Genomic DNA, 21,986 nt, shown 5'->3' on the forward strand with positions numbered 1-21,986 from the left:
TCGGAGAGTTTGAAAAGACGTTCGAGCCCAAGCCGTTTGAATCGACGAATGAGAAGCACTAGGGAGTGCATATTTATCTCTAGGCAATGGTAAAGGTTAGTGGTAATAAAATTCTCGTTCAAAGCATAATGTCCAGTTTTTAGAACCCAGGATCTCCAATGTCGAACGCAGTAAACAACACGACCAAGTAAAGATAACCTCTCAAGAGGAGAAAGTTTGCCGTCGTAAAAAACGCGCCGTACGCTTTCCATAAGTCAAAGATAAAACTGTGTTCCTTCGCTTCCAGGAACACGCTGTTTCAGGTGTGCCGGAGGCACGGAGGCACAGCTGGAGGCACGAAGAAAGGGACACCTGCGACGGTCAGTTATTAGCCCCTCGGTAAAAACTATATTTAAAGCATCTTTTAGTCTGATCAGTATCAAATGTAAAGTATTTTGTTTCCTACAGAAATCAAGCTAATGACTCTGTAGTTACCACACTAAATGTCATCATCTCTCTAATAAGGAGGTTTAATTTAAATTTTCTTAAGATCAATAGTTATTTCTCCTCTTTTAAAAATCCTATTTATAATCTTTAGTGTCTTATCTCTCTAACTTTGTAACCACCATATTTCAAAAACTTATTTACCACATTATCAGTAACTGCTTACACACTATCAGCTCTCACTCATCCTTACAAAATAAATCTTCATTTAACTCTGAATTCTCAAGAAATTCATAATTTTCTCTACTTTATGACTGTTTACTATGAGCTAAATTTATTCTACTCGTGTCTGCTTAATATTTTTACCATCACTAATTTATATCCTGTTTCTATCTCTAACCGAGACATGTCCAAAATGATAACTTCCTCTCAAATTCTTAAAACGCCAGTGCGATATTTTGCTATTATCTATTGCTATTATTACTATTATCTATTACTATTTACTATTGTCCTCGAAAATTTTATCCATGGCCCGCATTCACTTCTCCTTAATTGACCTTAATTTTGTTTAATACAATAGACATAAGATCTATATTATAATTACCAAAACTAGACATCAGAAAGGCATATAAAATAGGATTTAGCCAGAGCCCTTCATAATGAGATATATCAAATTCTAAAGCAAACTAGCACCTTCTTGTCGTAACATGGAAACATGGCATCTCTCTAGGGGTTCTAGAATGTCTTACTCAATTCCTTAAATTTTACACCAGTCATTTTACGTAAGATATATTTCATTTTAATTGGTTTCTTATTCGTTTTCATTTTTCTACGTTGTGTTTTTATTTAGTTGACACAAGTGAATTTAGCTCTATCATAGCTTGTTACGAAATTCGTATTATTATATAAAAAACAATGGGTCTAATTTCATAAGTTACAGTCCTACTTAGAGTAGTGGTTACTGTATTTACTCCTAGTAGTGACAGCAAAAAAAGTTAATACTAATGAAATTATCACAGAAGTTGTTTTTACGATACTAAACAAGTACCAAGAATTTTTATTATAAAAAGTATAGCTTATAGCAGTTTTTGGTACTTGTTTGTTATGCTGAAAGTTTCTAACATGAAAAAATTGAGAGGGAAATGTAACGTTTCCTCCACTACAGCGCTGAGTCTACATTTTGGATCAGTGAGTTATCGTCAGTCGGGCATCAAAAGGTCATATCTTTATAATTGTTAATTTTTAGAAGAGCAAAAAACCTCACTATTTTTTACTTCCGTTCCGGTAACCATAAAACAAAAACGGATTAATATATATTGATTTTATATATCCGTCCGTTTTTGTTTTATGGTTACCGGAGAAGAAATAAAAACGTTGTAAGTGTTTTGCTCTTCTGAAAATTTACAATTATCGAGATACGACTTTTTGATACCCGACTGACGTTATTAATTCCAACTCCTAAATTCCAACTTAACTTTTCCTTGCTTTTCTCTTATTATTTAAAAGCAAATTAGCAAGAAATCCCAAAGAAAATCTCAGTGGTAATTTAGGTGATTTAATTGGGTGCATATTACAACCAAACACATGACGACGAAATCATTAATTAAACCAATTACTGAAAGAACTTCTTGAAACTAAAATTTATTTTGGGTGGTTTTAGAAAAAAAATCTAAAAAATTTTAAACCCAAATTTAATACTAAACATTAATGCATAAAAGTAAAAAATAGTTCTCACACACCTTGTGACTCTTTATCAAACAGTTTACCGTAACAAACTTTAATTAAACAGCTACTCCTGCTAATAGTAACCTAAACTTAAAAAAAACATTTAAGTTTGGATACTAATAATATATACAACGAAAGAATCGGATTATTATGTTGATCCCAAGTATATAAAATTCGATAAGTTTAAAAATGCCTATTAACAGTTAAGAGCCTGAGAGAGTTTTCCTGATGTTCAAAAAAGGGGCCTCGTCCCTTTCTGATGTAGATTAAAAGACTGCACCTTGCCAAATTGACACTTTCTGCCTTTTTTGCAAAAAAAAAATAATTTTGGCACAGAAAGGGCAAAAAGCATTTAAGTAAGATAGGCTGCTTTTAAAATTAAAAAAAAAACAATACATGGTGCCAAGTTTCGGAGGCAGTATTGCCGCATAGTGACTTGCGGCATGAGAGTATGGCCGCACCTTGTCCATACAATACGAAATGTTAAAACAAAGTTAAAACTTCATTTAACTAGGCTGAACTATTTGAACAAGTAGAACTATTTAATTGAACTGCAAGATGGCGCGATGTTGCCCGAGGTCTCAAAAAAGAGTTTTGATGTCCAAATTTTCCAACTCCCTGCGAGTATTCAGATACATATAGAAAGAGGCATGGGGGGAGGAGAGTAGAAATTAATCCCTGACCACCCTCCGTTACGGGAATATTTTTAAACTAAGCCTATAAAATGGGTGCTGTGGGGCAACAATGCTCCTCTCGTCGCAGAAAATATTCCATTTAAAATAGAAGATTACATTCATATGCTTACCGGTACCAAATGGGGGAGGGCTGGGGGACTATCAGGGATGCCACCATAAAATTTCCCTTGGGGAGTGTTACAAAGAGCTTTGTTTTTACAGAGACTTAAATGGGAATATTTTTGTTTTTCTTTTCATATAAATTTTTAATGTTTTACTGTTTTCTCGGAGGAGGGCAGCCCCACTGCCCCCCCCCCCATGAGGCACTCATGGGAGACATACTTATAAACAAAACATTAAAATATTTGCCTAAATAACTCATCTTGAAAACCATGGAAATATAGACCACATGATTTATTTTTTGTATTGTTAATAAGAAACTTTACAAGAAAAACTTTACAAAACGGAAAATAATCGTTTAATTGCGATTTTGTTACATTTATACGAATTGCATAAAATTTTGGGGAGGGGCTGCAACGGGGCTCTTGCCCTTCTGTCCCCCACCATTTGGGTAACATCCATTCCTTAATATTTGGGTAACGTAGCAATAGCGATAGCGATATGCTCTTGGTTACGTTTAATAGTCTTTTTCAGGAAATTGGGTTATATGAATATAGAGAATTACAATATTTACGCTTCATATTTTTTTTTATTGCAGGGAGAAGGGAATATTCTCTCTCTTCCCCCATCGGGTGACATCCATTTGGTAGCATCTAGGTAACAAAGCAATAGGGATAGCGACAAGTTACTAATAATTAAGCAAGAGAAATAGAGAGTGAAGGGAAGAAAAAAAGAGTGCATAAAAAAGTGAAAGAGAGAGGTAGTCATCCTTCCCTTCTTTCCCAAAATGATTTAACTATATTGTGTGAAGTTTTTTTTTATTTCAATTGAATGCCATGTTTATGGCTGTGTTATCTCCTTAATTTACTTGAGGTCAAGGTTAAATAAATCAACTACTTACATTTCATTTTTGTCATTCACAGAGTCAGGAAATTGATACGCCAAGGAATTGAAAGTAATTGAATTGTCTGAGACAGGAAGAGAAACTTCTACAGACCGAACTTTTCTTAGATCTAAAGTCAAGACGCCACCCACAAACAGCTCCTGACTGTTAGTACCAAAGGGTTTTACAAGAGAATCATCGAATGCCTGAGCACGGACGATCCTCCAGTCTCCTCCAGTTGATTGGCAAGCGTGGTAGCGATTACCAGCAGCTCTCTAAAAATATTCAGATAGATAGAATTTGAAATAACGAAGATCTTTTCTGGTATAGTTCTTAAAAAAACTCTTATTCGTCTATGTTTTGTACATATAATTGTAAGTTTTACACGGGTAAATACTGTTCTGTCACATAGAGAAAGAACACCATGAGGATAATCCAACCACTCGACCGAAAAAATTTAAATACACTTTTGTCGTATTTTCGACCCACGATACAACCACAAAGATTAGATATGTGCATAGAGCACTTACACAACTTAAAGTGTCATTCAAAGTTCAATTCTTAATGTAAAAGACTATAAATTTGGAGTTATGCAATTTTCAGCATTGGTGGGCGCCGAATATAAAAAAAAGAACCTTGGGTGAAAGATAAGCAAAAAGAAGCTTGGAAAAACATTCCACCAAACAGCTTAAGAAGCTATAGTTTTCCTTTGTAGGTCAGAAGATGCAGTTCTCTTCGGGAGTCAACATTTTGCTAATGTTCGAATATTACGGATGAACAGTGTTATGAAGTTAATTGATTGGTTTTGTTTATCTATTTTCGCGGTTCAACATTACAACATTGACGAAAATGTGATGCTATTTTAAAAACTTCATAATACTGAAGCGACTAAAATGAAAATTTTAGGAAGTCATGGTTATCATCTAGGAAGTTACCTAAGATAGGTCCAAGGGGCAAAAACTGTTTCATTTTGAAGTCTTTGGTACTTTAAGCAATCATAATTTAAAGTTCTTTAGATAACAATCACAATGACAAAGATTGCGGTTTCTGACAAGTCAGTTGTGGCCAAACCAAAAGCAGGATGTCCTCGAATGGCATGGAAAGAGATAACTTTTTTTCATGACAAGGAGAAAACAGTGAAGCTTTGAACAGCAAAAGAATGAGGAGGAACTTGTACAGTTATGTTTACGATAGCTTAGCAACAGGAGTCCAAATATCTTTAAAGAATTAGTGCGTCAGAGGATCGATAGACGTTAGTCCATATTAATGTCTATGAGCTTAAGGCACGTAGGTAATCTAATTTCCTAAGCCTACTGTGGGTAAATATTTTAGACTCAAAAATCTCAGAGAGTGAATACAAGAAACAAGATGAATACGATTGTCCATACGGGCCTTCACAACATATAACCCAGGCCAGCCATAGCCAAGTAGAACTCGCATAGCGACCCATACGAAGCTCGGATGAGAAAGAATAGTCAAAAGAATTTTCTTTTATTCGTTTCGCGAAACATTTGACTACTGATTTCATTTGTACCTACCTGAAAGGTTGTACCACATTTAGATGCGTCCGGTCTACAAACATGCATAGATGGCAGTATATGATTGTACAGTGGCTGTGTATCTTTTGAACAGCTATCCAAGTCAATTTGTTTATATAGTTCAAAAACTGGTGTAGTTTTCAAACAAAACTTCTGTACAAAATCATATTCCTTGTCAGTGAGAACTAGAGCCCCAGTTAGACGAGTTGTTCGAAAATTAACCTTGCAGTTTCCTAGAAAAAAAATGGGAATTAATATATATAAATATATATATATATATATATATATATATATATATATATATATATATATATATATATATATATATATATATATATATATATATATATATATATATATATATATATATCTGACTGATATATATATATATATTTATATAAGTCTTGATCTAGAGCGTGTGGTATAAAGAACTCTCTTTTGGATAAAACCCTTGTTTTACATTGTGAGTGATTACCCAGTGGACACTTATTTAAAGATTTTTATTTATAATCGGCTTATCCTTTGTTTGGCTATTTTGACCGCTGTGATTTCTCCCAGGAACAATGATTTTAGGTTATTGTTGCCGATTGGAGGTTGCCAATAGAAGATTTTTTCCGCCGAATCTTGTAAAAAAAATAGTCAAATTACTAGAATTAAGTCAATTTGGAGCAAATTCCAAATTTTTTTTAATGTGCATCAGCAGTACCGCATGGATCGCTTGGGATAATCAGAAGAGGGGAGAGAACCTGCCGGAAGCGCCGTATTGGTACCTGCCGGTTTTAATTAGCCTTAAATTGCAAGGAACAGGTGAGCAGGTCTCGACGCTTCCCTTGCTCCCAACGATCTCTGTGCTGCTATTCAACCTTCTTTTTGACTAAGTGAGATACCTGCTGTATGTTTCTTTGCTACATACAATGCGGAGCCAGCGGCTGCGCGGAATGTTCACATCGATATTGCAACAACCTGTGCGGACTTTTTTTTAGCACTTATTCGTTAATGGAAACAAAAAAAATATTTTAGAATTTTGCACACTGCACGGATTACTCAAGTGACCAACCTAAAACAGCAGATTATTGCCTGGAAATACTTAAAGTGTTTGAAAAGTGTGATGAAAATCAAATACCACTACCATGTTTTGTGATATGCGAGCTTGACAAAGTACCAGTTATCGTATGGGAAACAAGTGCTACACTTACTCGTAAAGTTAACGAACTATGTGTCAAATTCGATAATTACGTCCTGTCGAAGCGCAACCCGCAGCCTTCTTTGTCTCAAGCCCCCACACAATCATCCAAACCCTCTTTTGCCTTTATATTAAAGAATCCACCTAAAACACTTAATGACCCCAAGGACCGCAAAACTTTTATTGATAACTTGTGTGGTGATAACTTATATATATATATATATATATATATATATATATATATATATATATATATATATATATATATATATATATATATATATATATATATATATATATATATATATATATATATATATATATATATATATATATATATATATATATATATATATATATATATATATATATATATATATATATATATATATATATAGTGTGTGTGTGTGTGTGTGTGTATATATATATATGTATATATATATATATATATATATATATATATATATATATATATATATATATATATATATATATATATATATATATATATATATATGTAAATATATATAAATTCTCCAACATGGCTGAAGCCCCTGCCCCCTAGAGGTCTCATGTTGAAGAGACTGCATTATAATTAATACAGACATCTGGCATTTTGATATATTTAATTGTCATTTTTAGTTTTTTTTTCAAATGGAAAATGTTGAAAAAATCACCGATTTACTCCTTGAAATTGTGTATTTGAATAGTTATTGCGGCTTTAAAGATATTTTCTCTGAAAAATTTATGTTAAATCAATATTCTCCTCACCTTTAGAAATATTTAAGCTCAAATTTGTTTTTATTATTAATGGTGTTAACAATTTTTTTACTTTGTTATAAACAGATTAAGGGTCACGGCTCTTCCTAGAAGTCTATTGTCCTTTCCCCTTGATTTTTTATTTTCCCCGTCACAGTAAGAAAATCACAATATTTCTGACTTTCAACGGCAATCGATTTTACGTCATCAGATTTGTTTTTCCCTCAAATAAATGTATCCTTGGTTCCTTTTACTTCTTTTAACCAAAAGGTTTCACATCTGTGTTGTTTGTAAGATTCTGTATATAGACTACTACTTCAATATGAATTCAACTTGCAACTCTTAAGTCAGCACCTATTATCCATCATGACCATATATGCAAAATAAATACAGGCACTTACTGGAGGAAGTTCATGTCTAGGTCATCAAAAGCCATAACAATTAGGAAAAATTAAAAATTCTAAGATGTAAAATGCAAAAACTTGTCTTATAAGTCGTCCATATTTAAACTATTCATGTACAACGGATATGCTGTTTCCCCAGGCTCTTTATGAAATTTCTGTATACGGGCATGAATAAATTTTGATGATTATGAATAGAAAGAAAATGCTAAGAAAACTTCCTGTCAGAAGGGGTTGGAACAAAAACCTTCGCTTTATGATCTGAAGCTTCAACATGTAAACCAAGACAACCACTAGAAAGCTTTTTCCGTAAATTTAATATAGATATTATTGTCAGTTCAAACAAATCAATATATTGAGTTAATATTTGAAAACATAGGATATTTTTGACAGTAAGGAAATATTTAACGAGAACACAGGCTGCATACCACTAGTTCTTCTACTAATACTACTAATACCACTTCAAGGGCCACAGTTACTAAAGAGAAATCTTCGGAAAATGTTGTTAAGGGGTATTTTGAATGAAATTGAAACATGTTGCGGCCATACAAACTGTCAGAAGACAATATTAGAGGTATCTCAAGAACGGCTTAGAGTATTAGGAGGAAACTTTCAGGGCATGTTGAGGAGTATGTTGAACTAATAATAGTTCACTGTGTGCATACTGCCACAGCTTCCGGTAGGTCTAATACTACTGCTGTCAGTACTGATATTACTAAGGTTAATATTAATGTAGAACTTTCATGGACTGTTTAGGTTTCATTTTTTTATTGATGATGATTATCTGTTTTAGTTTTACGTTTGGAAAATTAGTTGACTTTATTTCTGCTCATTCTCGGACCAATTAATACATATAAAAGATGGTCACAAACTTACCGAAAATTTTGTTTTCATAAATGTCAAATGCCAATCCTTGCGGTTAGATTTGGCTATAAGCCTAGCAATAAAGGTACACTGCATATCTTAGAAATAAAATATGATAATAAAGAAAAAACCCTTTCAAATTAAAACGAATGTTTGTAAAAGATGACTAACGACTTACCAAAAATTGTATTTTCATAAATGTCAACCACAGTGTTTGCTTCTTTTTCATCATGATAAAGAACTTTTTCAAACATAGGGGAGCTACCATGAACTGCACCAGAGTTAAGTTGGATAACATCTGCAATACTCTTTTTAATATTGATGACCCAGATTGGGTCTGACTGGGAAACACTAATATTTCGAACCTGAAAGAAAATCAATAACTACAATGATCACATTCTACATGCTGGTATAGACTTAGTAAAGGGTGCTGTAACTCTAATAGTTTGACAGGCTAAACATAAAGGGGATGATCATAGAAAATTGATGGAGGGATCATCTGATAGCAAATTATGAGATCTGGGGTCCTTACAAACCACATAACCAATCAGCAGGGCTCCCCGCAGAAACAGAAGGCATCTTGGTACCATACTAAAGACAATTCTAAAAGTATTTTTCTTGTGAACCTCTCCCTCTCCCCTTAATAATTTTTAGAATTGGGATCTGAAAGTTCAAGCCAGTGGCATCAACTGGGGAAGGGGGCAATTGCACCCGCCTTGTTGAATTAAAAAATACCCTGGTTTTCGTATTTTCATTGGTAATGGGTTTTTTGTATTTTCATCTGAAAAACATAATTTCGTAAACCACATTGGTGCCATCACAAAAAAAGAGAAGAAAAGCGATAATGGTTTTTATATGGCCAACAAAAAAATACTGGATGCATCAAATATATATATATATATATATATATATATATATATATATATATATATATATATATATATATATATATATATATATATATATATATATATATTGATATATATAGTATTTGATTTATCTAGTCATTTTATTGATAAACCATTATCACTTTTCTTCTCTTTTTTTGTGATATATATATATATATATATATATATATATTTATATATACATATAAACCATATATCACTTTATCTATCTACTATTTTTTTATATATATATATATATATATATATATATATATATATATATATATATATATATATATATATATATATATATATATATATATATATATATATATATATATATATATATATATATATATATATATATATATATATATATATATATATATATATATATATATATATATATATATATATATATATATATATATATATATATATATATATATATATATATATATATATATATATATATATATATATATATATATATATATATATATATATATATATATATATATATATATATATATATATATATATATACCAGTCTTGATCTAGAGCGTGTTGTGATAAAACCTTGTTTTACATTGTGAGTGATTTCCCAGTGGACACTTATTTAAAGATTTTTATTTATTATCGACTTATCCTTTGTTTGATTATTTTGACCACTGTGATTTCTCCCAGGAACAAAGATTTTAGCTTATTGTTGCCGATTGGAGGTTGCCAATAGAAGATTTTTTCCGCTGAATCTTATAAAAAAATTATCCAAGTTACTAGAATTCAGTCAATTTGGAGCAAATTTCAACCGTTTCTTAAGGTGCGTCAACAGTACCGCGTGGATCGCTTGGGACCCAGCAGAAGAGGGGAGGGAACCTGCCGGAAGTGCCGTATTGGTACCTACCGGTTTTAATTAGCCTTAAATTGCAAGGAACAGGTGAGCAGGTCTCGACGCTTCCCTTGCTCCCGATGATCTCTGTGCGGCTATTCAACCTTCTTTCTGACTAAGTGAGATACCTGCTGTATGTTTGTTTGCTACATACAATGCGGAGCCAGCAGCTTGTATAGTCTCCAGTCTTGAACTTTTCATACCGTGCCCGGGCTGTGGGGAATTTTCACACCGATATTACGAAAACTGGTGCGGACTTTTTTAGCACTGATTCGTTAATGGAAGCAAAGAAAATATAGTGGAATTTTGCAAACTGCACGAATCGCCCAAGTGACCGACAGAAAGCTGTTGATAACTGTCTGGACATGCTTAAAATGTTTGAAAAATGTGATGAAAAGCAAATACCACTACAATCAAATACCGCATTGATAAGTTTCTCCCTCTCCCTCCTCACTGCTGCAACTGCCAAGCTTACGGTCATATTGCCCAGCACTGTCAAGCTCTTACTCTCTGTTCGCGCTGTGCGCAGACAGGACATTCGAACAAGCTGTAAACCCCCTTTCAACATAAAATGAAGTGTGCGCTGCGCAACTAAGCTCACCATCCTTGTTACAGCTACAAAAGTTTTGTCGTTAAGAAACTTATGAATCCTCTAAAATGAGCACTGATCTACGTGTTACATTATGGAATGTTAATGGAAGCGTCTCAGTGAAATTACCCATAATCCAAACTCTATGTGACACGAATGACGCTCTCTGCCTACAAGAGTACCTTCTCACTGCCGACAGTCTATGTTTGTTGAGCAAGACTGCTTCTACTGTCGTAATAAGTCGTGTCGCTAGACACTCCGGTGCTGGTCAGCCGAGTGGGGGTACTGCTATTCTTGCTAGAAGTGTCCTCATGCCCGAACACTTTTGCGACAGTGACTATTTTACAGCAGTCAAAATTCAGGATTATATGGTGATCTAAGTGTATTTACCCACCGATTGCCGTAATGCTAAATCAGAAAGACAATTTGATCAAGCTTGCCGCCTAGTCAGTTCCCTCGTGTCTGATTGTGAAGTGCAAAACCTAGCAGTAATCCTTGCTGGTGATATAAACTGTAACCTTTTTGACAGTATCAGTCGTGCAAATATTCTCAACTGTATGTGCCCTCGGCTCTTGACGGTCGAGAATACCCAGTGTTTCACATATATCAATAAATCTGGCAGTACCTCTTCTCTGGACTTTTTCATATGTTCCCCGAATGTAAAACCAGACTCAGGATCCTCACGCATCTCCACTTTCCAAATCTCAGATCATATGCCTATTAGGAATATATTCCCTGTTCAACTTTTTGCACCGAGTGGTCCAAGTCCTGACAATGATAGTAAATGGCATGAAACCCCTGACCAGAATCGTGTAGATATGTTTATGTTCCGGGCTGTTAGTGATTCTATTTTCAGAAAGATCAAAGTGCCGTTTCATCTACTTTCCCAAAAAAACTATTAACCCTTGCAGAGAAGCAAATATTGCTGAATGTTTACTGTGCAGAGATCGTTCACGCTCTACGTGCTGCCGAGCATGCTAGTTTACCCATACGAAGAGTACGTCTTGGAACTGAGAAGTATTTTTGGTCAAGTAACCCTGACCTCGTTGATTCTTGTGCTAAATCAAAATTCTGGTTTCGTGTCTGGAAGGAGTGTGATATCTCACGACAAGGTTTGGTGAATGAAATTTGTCTAAAAACAAAGCGACATTTTGCAAAATTGTTTAGGAAACATAAGCCTAAATCAGTAGCTGAACTCTCAAGTAAAGCCACAAGTGAACCTAATTTCATATGGAAACTGCTCAAAAGAGATAATTCAAAAGCCTATAATGCTTTCAAAATTAACAGTGACCAGTGGTATGGTTACGTTAAAAGTAAATTTTCCGAGCCTGATCCATCATTGTCAAACCAATATGAAAGGGAGCTTTAGGGCTGCTTAGGCAAATCAACTGACGAGATCAGTTTTATTGTTACTCGATCTGCGGTTACTGAGTGCTTTTCTGAGCTACAAAAGAAAAGTTCTCGTGATGTTGATGGCCTCTGTTCAAAGCATCTAAGATTTGGGTCCCATCTCCTGATTGAGCAACTGACCTTACTCTTTCAGATGATACTTTCAGATGGTACTGGAGTAATAACCCCGGTATTAAAAAGGGGAAAGCCAACCGACCAATGTTCTTCTTTTAGGCCAATTACAGTTTCACCAGTTTTGTGCAAAGTTTTTGAGTTACTAATTATTGACGAGATATCTGATAAGTGTTATACACCGGATAACCAATTCCGCTTCAAGAAAGGAGTAGGCCGTGACCATGCTCACCATTTGATTGCTAATTCACTTCTACATGCTCATGAAAATAATGAGGTATTATATTTTGCCAGGTTAGACGTATTTCTCTGTTCCTGGAAAGCTGTTTGCAATGCTCCTGATGAAACGTGCAATAGGTTTCTCACATGCTTTGCGCCGCCCCCAACAAGCCGGATTCCTTCCAGGAAGATCGATAACTGAACAGATTCATACTTTGAGACAGATCGTTAGGAAGACACATTAATTCAACAAGAAAGCTTTCATGGCTTTCATTGACTTTCGTTCTGCCTTTGACACTGTTGACAGGCAGTCCCTTTGGCTAATCCTGAAGGCTATGGGACTACCAACAAAGATAGTCAGCCTCTTTATAGAACTCTACCACAGCACAGAAAGCGCCGTCCTTGTTAACGGGAAGCTTTCTTTTTTCTTGCCCATTAAAAATGGTGTACGGCAAGGTTGCGCTGCTACACCTGAGCTGTTTAACTGCGTCATCGACCACATTTTGAACCAGACACACCGTGTCCATCCCTTTGGCATAAGTTATGCCAGGGGGAATTTGTCTGATTTTGACTTTACCCACGATGTTGCCGTCCTCAGCGAAAATATCGACCAACTTAAGTCTCTACTCGCGACACTCTCCTCCGCTGCCTCTGCAGTTGGGCTGCAAATCAACTGGATGAAAACGAAGATCATGCCCATAGAAAAGACCGCATCGGTGTCACCCTTAACTGTTGTTATCAACAGCCAAGCTGTTGACGTGGTAAAGCAGTTCACCTATCTCGGAACAATTATATCATCAAATGGCACACTTGACGCCGAAATCTCAGCCAGATAAGCCAAGGCAAACTCTGTATTTGGACGGCTCTTGAGAGCAGTCTTCCACAAACCTCAAATTAGTCGCCTTACAAAAGCCCATATCTACAACGCCACAGTCTCAAGCATCATGCTGTACTCTTCTGAGATATGGCCGATAGCCCAGACACAGCTAAGAAAGGTCGATGCCATCTAAACTAGACACCTGCGTCGAGTTGAAGGCTTCAAATGGTATGACAAGATCTGCAATACTGAGATCCTGAGGACATTCAAGTTAGCGAACCTCTCCACCCGAGAAGAAGCTTGTTCTCTAAGATGATACAGACACTTTCTCCGCTTCCCGCCAACAACCCCTGCAAGGATCATATCGAACTTCCATCCCTCGATTGTTTGGAAACGTCCTCGAGGAAGGCAATGCACCAGATGGGCTGATGTTATAAATCAACGCCTCTTCAATCGCAACATCGACCCAAATGAGGCCCCATCCTTAGCCCTGGACAGGGCTGCTTGGAGAAGACTGACAGCGCTGTCAACCAGTTCCCTATACGCTGGCGACCCTGCTGAGCAAGAGCGTTAAGTCAAGTAAGTCAAGTCAAAGTTAGACGTATCTAGAGCTTTCGACACGGGTATACATCCATATATCTTATTGACTGCTTATAAGCGTGGAGTTAATATTTCTGCCAGCAACTCGATGCATGATATGTATAAAAAACTAAATGCCAGAGTTAAGGTTACCATCTCACCTGGTACGGTGAACTCACTCCTTCAATTCCAGTAAAAAAGGGTATTAGACAGGGCGCTGCTTCCCCCCCCCCCCCCTGTTTAATAATACTGTCATTGTGCCACAACAGAGCGTTCTAACCACATGTATATTTAATGGTATTGATGTTTCGCTAGCTAACTATGCTGATGACATTCTTGAGATTAGTAGAATAGCCTTTGGAATCGAGGAAAATTTTGGAATTCTCGATAGGGAGTATAAACGTATTAGTCTTCGATTTAATGAGAGTAAGACTGAGTTCCTGGTGTTCAATTACCCTTCAGATTGCCCGACAAATGTTCAGTTAGGTGAACATGTTATTAAAGTACATAATAAACTGACGTACTTTGGTGTACCGATTTGATCAAATCTTTGCGCCACACGTCAACTTCCGAAGTTGTTGTTCGCCAGAAAAAGTAGGAATGCTTATAGTTTACTAGTTGCGTTAAAGCTTAAATTTAACCGCCGTATCTTAGCTAGCGTTTATAATGCATTTGCTGTTCAGCATCCACTTGCCCTTGCACCATTTTGGTCTCTTCTTACTACTTCAGATATTAAGGATATACGGAAGTGTTTCTACAAGTATGCGAAACATTTGCTAAGGCTGCCTCTCTGGACTAATAACAGCTCCCTATCCTCGCGGTATGGAGCATAGGCTCACAATCCTCGTCGGCAAGTCATAGCGACCTGACAATATGTATTTCTTTGAGACAAATAAATCAAGTACTGGGTTTGCCTCAAAGAAGGATATCCATTGTGAGCATAATATCTTAGTGCTTTAATAGAAAAACATACTCTTACGTTCTAAATGGAAACTTTTTTCACAAAAAATAGGATTTTGAGTAAAGAGTCACCCATAAGACCATTGCAGTGGCATTAATAAGTCATTTAATGCATGTGACTTGGATAAAAACTAGCAATGTTTTGGTAGTCTATTGCCAGGCAAAAAATACTTATTCAGTCCAATTGGTGAATTTTCTTTCATTTACATCTGGTTGTTTTTTTATTCAGTATCTATTCTGCTCTTGCTAGGTTCATTTCGAAATGTTAGATTTTGTTTGATTGTTTTTTTTTTTTAGCACTGAGGACGACTTGGCGGAGGTCCTTGTCCAAATTTTTGCTTGTTTTTGTTTTCATATTTTTCCACTGGCTGACAAAATCCTCGTTTCTTCACCTATTTGATTTTATTTTTCATATATTATACCATTTACTCTCTTTGGGTCCATACGTAGTTTGACGTTTGATGCCAAAAAAATCATTTTGCGAGTCTCAGAGTCGACTGACAGTCTCAAAGACAAAGGACGCATTAGCAAATTTTTCCAGCACCATAGGGAGCTTCCGAAGCAATTTTGGTAAAAATAGGTGGGGGATCTTAGATTTGCCGACAGTTAGAAAATCTAACAAAAGGATAGCTTAAAACAAAAGAAACCTACAATATTTTACTAATTGTCACGCAAAACAATTGTCAAATCAATGTACGTAAAGCGTAAATAATATGCATTATATGTCCGTAAAGATCCCAATCAAAACAGTTAGCACACCAGGGAACTTCCAAAGCTGTCAAATTATTCAATGAGACTTCTTTTGAGCTGATTTTTAATGTTTTCCAAGCAGGTGTACAAGAATATGGGGCTCCCCTTTCCTGAACTTAAAAAAGAAACTTCTGCTCTGTTGATTAAAAAACAAAACAATTTCTAATGTTGCAAGCGTCATTAATTCTGAATATCTCTATCTCTGGCACAGAACAAGAGACTTTAAATTGTTTTTATAAGATTTTCAGGAAAGTAGGTGTTGGCTTTTAGTTTCCTGTCGCTTATTCGGATCTTTTATTAAAGCTATAAAAAGTATGGAAAGACCCCTAATCAATTCCAAATAGTTTGGCCACACAAACCAAAAAAGTGTTTAATTGACAAGATAGGGTGGTTCTTCAAAGTACCAAAGAGCCTTAATTTCGATCTCCATTGTATTTGATCGTTTGGCAGAACCGGTTAATTGAATTTTGAGAGTGATCTTAGCAAAATATTCAACTAAAAATAATGTTATGAATTTTTAGCAAAGTACGTTTGTTTTTCCTTTGTATATTTCAGGGCACTAATTTACGAATTGACTAGACAAAAAAATGAAAGTTAATGCAACTAAATCTAAAAAATACAAAAAAAAGGTTTTATCGTGTGTAAATTGTGATTATGGGGGATTGCATTTCCGTGATGGAGGAATACACTAGAAACTGTTTTTATGTCAAAAATTCACTTCACCGAGCGAAGCTTGGTCCCCTGGTACTCAATTTTAAACGAACAATGTATATTCTTTGTCTTTTTTGCTATTATTATCAAATTTGAAAAACGAATAGCTCAATTCCAAATACCAGCAAGCTTAAAAAAATTTTAACATACGTGACTTTAAGGGTTCACAGTTTTTTTTTTTCTGGCATCCATTTTCAATTACCTCCACTTAACAGTAAAAGTTTGAACAAAACATCAAGTAAAAAGGATACCTACCGTTCCGTTTTGCATACAGACTTGGAAAGGTCTTTCTATTGCTTCATTATCTGAAACCTCTAGTTTTACGGACTGCTCCTCAACATCATAAACAGCATCATAAATATTGGCCAAATCACCAACAAATTTGGGAAGAGAATAAGCAGACACTCTACTTAACTAAAAAAAAAAAAAAAAAAAATGATAATTTACCAAGGAAAGTCTCGTATTTTCTCAACTCATGCCATTAGTCTTTCTGGTACAGTTGTTGAAATTATCCAACCTTTAGAGGAAGTATTTCTATCAGTTTCAAGATCCTAATTCCAGAAAAAATTTTGAATTTTTCCCTCCTGCCATTACTGAAGTACATAGGCTACCACCCATCAAGAAAAAAAATCTACAAAAACAGCGAAAGCAGTAACTACGTTCTTCGTCCTTAAAAGTAATTAAATAAATAGAAAAAACTATTTTTTTTTAACTGAAAGTAAGAAACGACGTTAAACCTTAAAACGAACAGAAATTATTCCGTATAACTAAGGGGCTGTCCCCTCCTTAACGCCTCGCTCTTTACGCTAAAGTTTTTTATTGTTTAAAAAAATAGAGTTGTGAGAAAGTCAAAATTTAGCGTAAAGAGCGAGGCATTGAGGAGGGGACAGCTCCTTTCATATACGGAATAATTTCTGATCGTCTTAAGTTTTAACGTCGTTCATTACTTTCAGTTAAAAAACTTGTTTTTTCTATTTAATTTTTGAACGTTTTTGAATTAATGCAGGTTTTGAATAATTTTTAAATAATAGCAGGTTTTAAATAATAAACCGTACATGAATAATTAAAACAAAATTTTCATATTTATTTTACTTTTATCTGGTTAAATGGCTTTCTCGAAACTTGTTTCATTTTTATTTACGAACGTTTTTATTAGTAATAAATATACGTAACTTACAAATCAACTTACGTAACAAACTTCTATATTCATGGATTTTTAATACGTACATTAGGCGGTTCGCCCCCTAGTCAATACCCTGTTCTTTAAGCTAAAGTTCGAATCTTGCTCCAAATCTTTGAAATGACCCCTTAATCACAAAGGCCGTTAATTAGAATAAATAGCTCTTATGAAAGTACTAAAAAATCGTTGGCTTAAAGAGCGAGGTATTGACTAGGGGGTGAACCCAATATTATACGTAATAATTTCTGATCGTTTTAAGTTTTGATGTTGCTCCTTACTTTCAGTTCAAAAGCTTGTTTTTTTAATTTAATTTCTGATATTTTTCTTTAATAATGATAAAAATCCGGCGCCCCCTTCATAGCAATGTCCCTTCCCCCATGAAAACATCCCTCATGGAAAGATCCTCCCATATAACCCCCGACCCACCCCCCCACCTACCAGAAAAATCCCCCCTGAAAACGTCTGTATACTTCCCAATAACCAATACTATTATTATGTTAACATTGGGTAAAGCTTATAACTTTCAGCCCTCCCCCCGGGGACTTCAGAGGATTAAGTCATCCTAAAAGACATAGTTATCATATTTCCGACCATGCTGAACAAAATGGCTATCAAATTTTAATCGGGTGACTTTGGGAAAAAATGAGCGTGGGAGGGGGCCAAGTTGCCCTCCAATTTTTTTGGTCACTTAAAAAGGGTGCTAGAACTTTTAATTTCCGTTTGAATGAGCCCTACCACGATATTCTAGGGCCACTGGGTCGATACGATAACCCCTGGGAAAAAAAAACAACCAAAAAACAAATAAACACGCATCCTTGATCTTTCTTCTAGGAAAAAAAAATGAAAAATTCCACGTTTCTGTAAATAGGTGCTTGAAACCTCTACAGTAGGGTTCTCATATACGCTGAATATGATGGTGTGATTTTCATTAAGGTTCTATAATTTTTAGGGGGTCTTTCCCCCTTTTTCTAAAATCAGCCAAATTTTCTCAGGCGCGTAACTTTTGATGGGTAAGACTAAACTTGATGAAACTTATATATTTGAAATCAGCATTAAAATCAGATTCTTTTTATGTATTTATAGGTATCAAAATTTCGTTTTTTAGAGTTTCGGTTACCATTGAGCCGGGTCGATCCTTACTTACAGTTCGTTACCACAAAAAGTTTAAAAACAGTCTAAAAGTACAAAGTAATATATAGTCCAATGTCCTTGCTCAAATTATTGTCACAAAATTATAACATCTTTTAGGTTCTTGAAAGCTGTATTATCAAGATAGATCTTTCAAGAAAGACTAGAGTTGGGCTGCAAAAACAGTTATAACCAAATTATTCAAATAGTTCGTTGTAGCAAACTGTAAGTAAGGAGTGACTCGGCTAATAGTAACCAAAACTCTAAAAAACAGAATTTTGATAACAACAGATCCACCAACAGAATTTATTTTTTATTCTGATTTCAAATATGGAAAGTCCAATGAGTTTAGTGTTACCCGCTAAAAGCTACGAGCCTGAGAAAACTTGCCTGATTACTAAGAAGGGGGGAAACACCTTCAAAAAGTTTAATAATCGTAATGAAAATCACACAACTAGAAAAAGTATATCAGAAAATTGTAGTGCAGAGGTTTGAAGCTCCTATATACAAAAAGGTAGAGTTTTGTATTTTTTGACAGAAGATCACGGATGTGTTTTATTTGTTTGTTTGTTTGTGTTTTTTTTTTCTTCCAGGGGTGATCGTATTGAAAAAATTATCCTAGAAGATCGGGAAAGGTTCATCTGATCGAGAATCAAAAGTTATTGTTCCTATTTTATGGTACCAAAAAGTTGGAGGGCAAGTAGCCACCCTCCCACACTATTTTTTCTCTAGAGTCATCTAATCAAATTTTGACATAGCCATTTGATTCAGCATAGTTGAAAGGTCCGATAACTATGCCTTTAGAGATGAAGTGACCCCAAATAGTCCCGTGGTGAGGGCTGTAAGCTTTACAATTTTGCTCTTTTTTCACATATAGTATTTGCTATTAGGAAATACACGAAACTTTTTTTCGGGGTATTTTTTCTAGGAGAGGGGAAGGATTTTCCAAAGTGGAAATTTCGAATGGGGAGGAGAGTTTCCGGGAAATTTCCCAGGAGAAGTTCTAAACAGGGAAGGGGATTTCTTGGCATGATCTGAAAAACAGTTAGAAATCAAATGAAAAAATCAATTGAAAGTAGGGGACAAAATTAAAACTTAAGACGAACAGAGATTATTCTGTATTTGAGGGAGCCTGCACCTTCCTCAGTCCTCGCTCTTTCCGCAAAAACTTGGCTTTTTGTCACAATTCTGTAAGAAAGATTGCTCAAACACAAGGGACGCTGAATTTGAATGAGATGTATTTTCAGATAGTTTCAAGACTTTGCCTTAAAGAGCTAGGGTTGAGGAAGGGACAGCCCCATTATATACGGATTAATTTCTTTTCGTTTTAAGCTTTAATTGTGCTCATGACTTTTAGTTGAAAAAATTGTTTTTATTTTTTAAATTTAATATATATATATATTCAACGATGGATTCTATATTATGCTTGAAGAAGAATTAAAACGCACCACAGTTTTTTTCTCTAATCGATACGAACGATTTCTAATCGGTATATGAACCTTCTTAAAAGGGTTTGGTCAAATTGAAAAAAAAATTATTGTAAAGCTTATTATTATTCATAGTATTGTTAGTGTCATTAGTATTATAATAGTTGTTTTGCAGAAGCAACATTTTGATTTTTTTTTTCTTATGCCACCGGTTGGAGACAGCCTAATTAAATTGAATTTTGTAGTCTAGAGTCTGGTCAAAAAGGACTATCTGAAACTGCTTAACCAAGTTTTCCTTTCTTTGAGCCATATTTGCGGTTCTGAGTAGCAATCTCGGTTTATACAGGCTAGCTAGCAGGAAGAATTTTCAAATAGTAATTAAACTAAAAATTGCAAGTGCTTGAGATATGCGACGATTCCTTGGACTCATCATTAAAATGATTTCTTAGAATCTTCAATAGGAATATTTACACTTCCACAAAAAGACCATTTTCTCTGGTGACTCAAAGTGCTGTCATCTACTTTTACGAGCCATTTTTTCTTATGATTTCGGTTAGTTTCCTATTTTATTTTCAAGGTTTGGGAGTGATGCAGAGGAATTGCGTGACATTTGCCTCCTAAACTTCAATTAAAGAAGAAAAATCAAATTTTTTCTACCGAAAATAGGGAGCAACATTAAAGCTTAAAACGAAAAGAAACTACACCGTATATGAGGGGTTTGCCTCCTTCTCAATTCCCCTGTCTTCACGTTAAAGCTTTTTAGTACTTTAAAAAAAAAACTTCTGACTCTAATTAAACGGTCCTTGTGTTTCAGGAGTCGTCCTTAAAGAAAAGGTCGAACTTGGCGCAAAGAATGGGGCATTGAGGAGGGGCTACTCTCCCTCATATACCGAATAATCTTTGTTCGCTTTAGGTTTTAATGTTGCTCCTTACTTTCAGCAGTAAAAACTTGTCTTTTTTATTGAATTTCTGATCGTTTTCAAATAATCCCAGGAAATTTATCTCCCCTCCCATGGAAAATACCCCCCCCCCACGAAAAATTTCTACGTGGAAAGCTCGTCCCACGTAAAATCTTTCCTCTAGAAAAAACTCCCTCAGACAATTCCATCCTGGCTGCAAATTCCCATTGGAAAATTTCTTGCGGACAATTGTGCCTGAAAAATTCTCCTTACTATACTTTCATTTGAAAAAAGTCTTGTTTTTATTTAATTTCTGATCGTTTTCAGGTAATGACAGAGTCCCCTTTGTTTGAAGAATTATTCCTAGAAATCCTCCCTCCCCACAAAAGAAAGTTCCTCGCGGATAATTTCTCAATGGAGAGTTTCTCCTGGTAATAATCCCCCCATGGAGAATTTCTCCTAAGGAAAATGCTCCCAAGTAAAAATCCTCCAGAGAATTTCAGCATCGCTGACAATTTTCCCCAGAAAATCTAAACATGTTTAGTGGAGTTGCCAACGAGAAAGTAAGATAAATAAAACGAATTTTGTATACAAGTTCTGGGAAATTCGCCAGTGTAAAACTTCCCCTGGAGTATTCACAACTAGATACTTCACTCCCATTGGAAAATCCCCCATGGAAAATCCATCCCTAGAAAACCTACCCCCCCCTCCCCACGGGAAAAGTCTTTATACTTCCCAATAACAAATACCTATATGTAAACAATGTACAAATTTCGTGACTTACAGTCCTTCCGCCGAAGACCGTGGGAGGTCATATCATCCCCAAAGGCGTAATTATTGGACCTTTCAACTATGTACAA

The 21,986-nt window shown here is 35.2% G+C and overlaps 1 protein-coding gene across 1 annotated transcript in view; it reads right to left on the reverse strand.

The window, feature by feature from the left end:
* LOC148946104 (vitellogenin-like) overlaps nucleotides 1–21,986 on the reverse strand; it is a 190,815-nt gene that overhangs the window by 160,891 nt on the left and 7,938 nt on the right. The window contains exons 3-6 of the mRNA XM_089097610.1: nucleotides 16,748–16,906; nucleotides 8,749–8,935; nucleotides 5,364–5,596; nucleotides 3,844–4,100 (exon numbers count right to left, since the gene is read on the reverse strand). Of these exons, the coding sequence (XP_088953736.1) occupies nucleotides 3,844–4,100; nucleotides 5,364–5,596; nucleotides 8,749–8,935; nucleotides 16,748–16,762 (692 nt within the window). The 5' untranslated portion in view covers nucleotides 16,763–16,906. The remainder of the gene's footprint in view (nucleotides 1–3,843; nucleotides 4,101–5,363; nucleotides 5,597–8,748; nucleotides 8,936–16,747; nucleotides 16,907–21,986) is intronic.

Source organism: Artemia sp. Qi Xiang Cuo, chromosome 12 (assembly GCF_049724085.1).
Source record: "Artemia sp. Qi Xiang Cuo chromosome 12, ASM4972408v1, whole genome shotgun sequence".
In the NCBI taxonomy this organism is placed as follows: Eukaryota; Metazoa; Arthropoda; class Branchiopoda; order Anostraca; family Artemiidae; genus Artemia; species Artemia sp. Qi Xiang Cuo.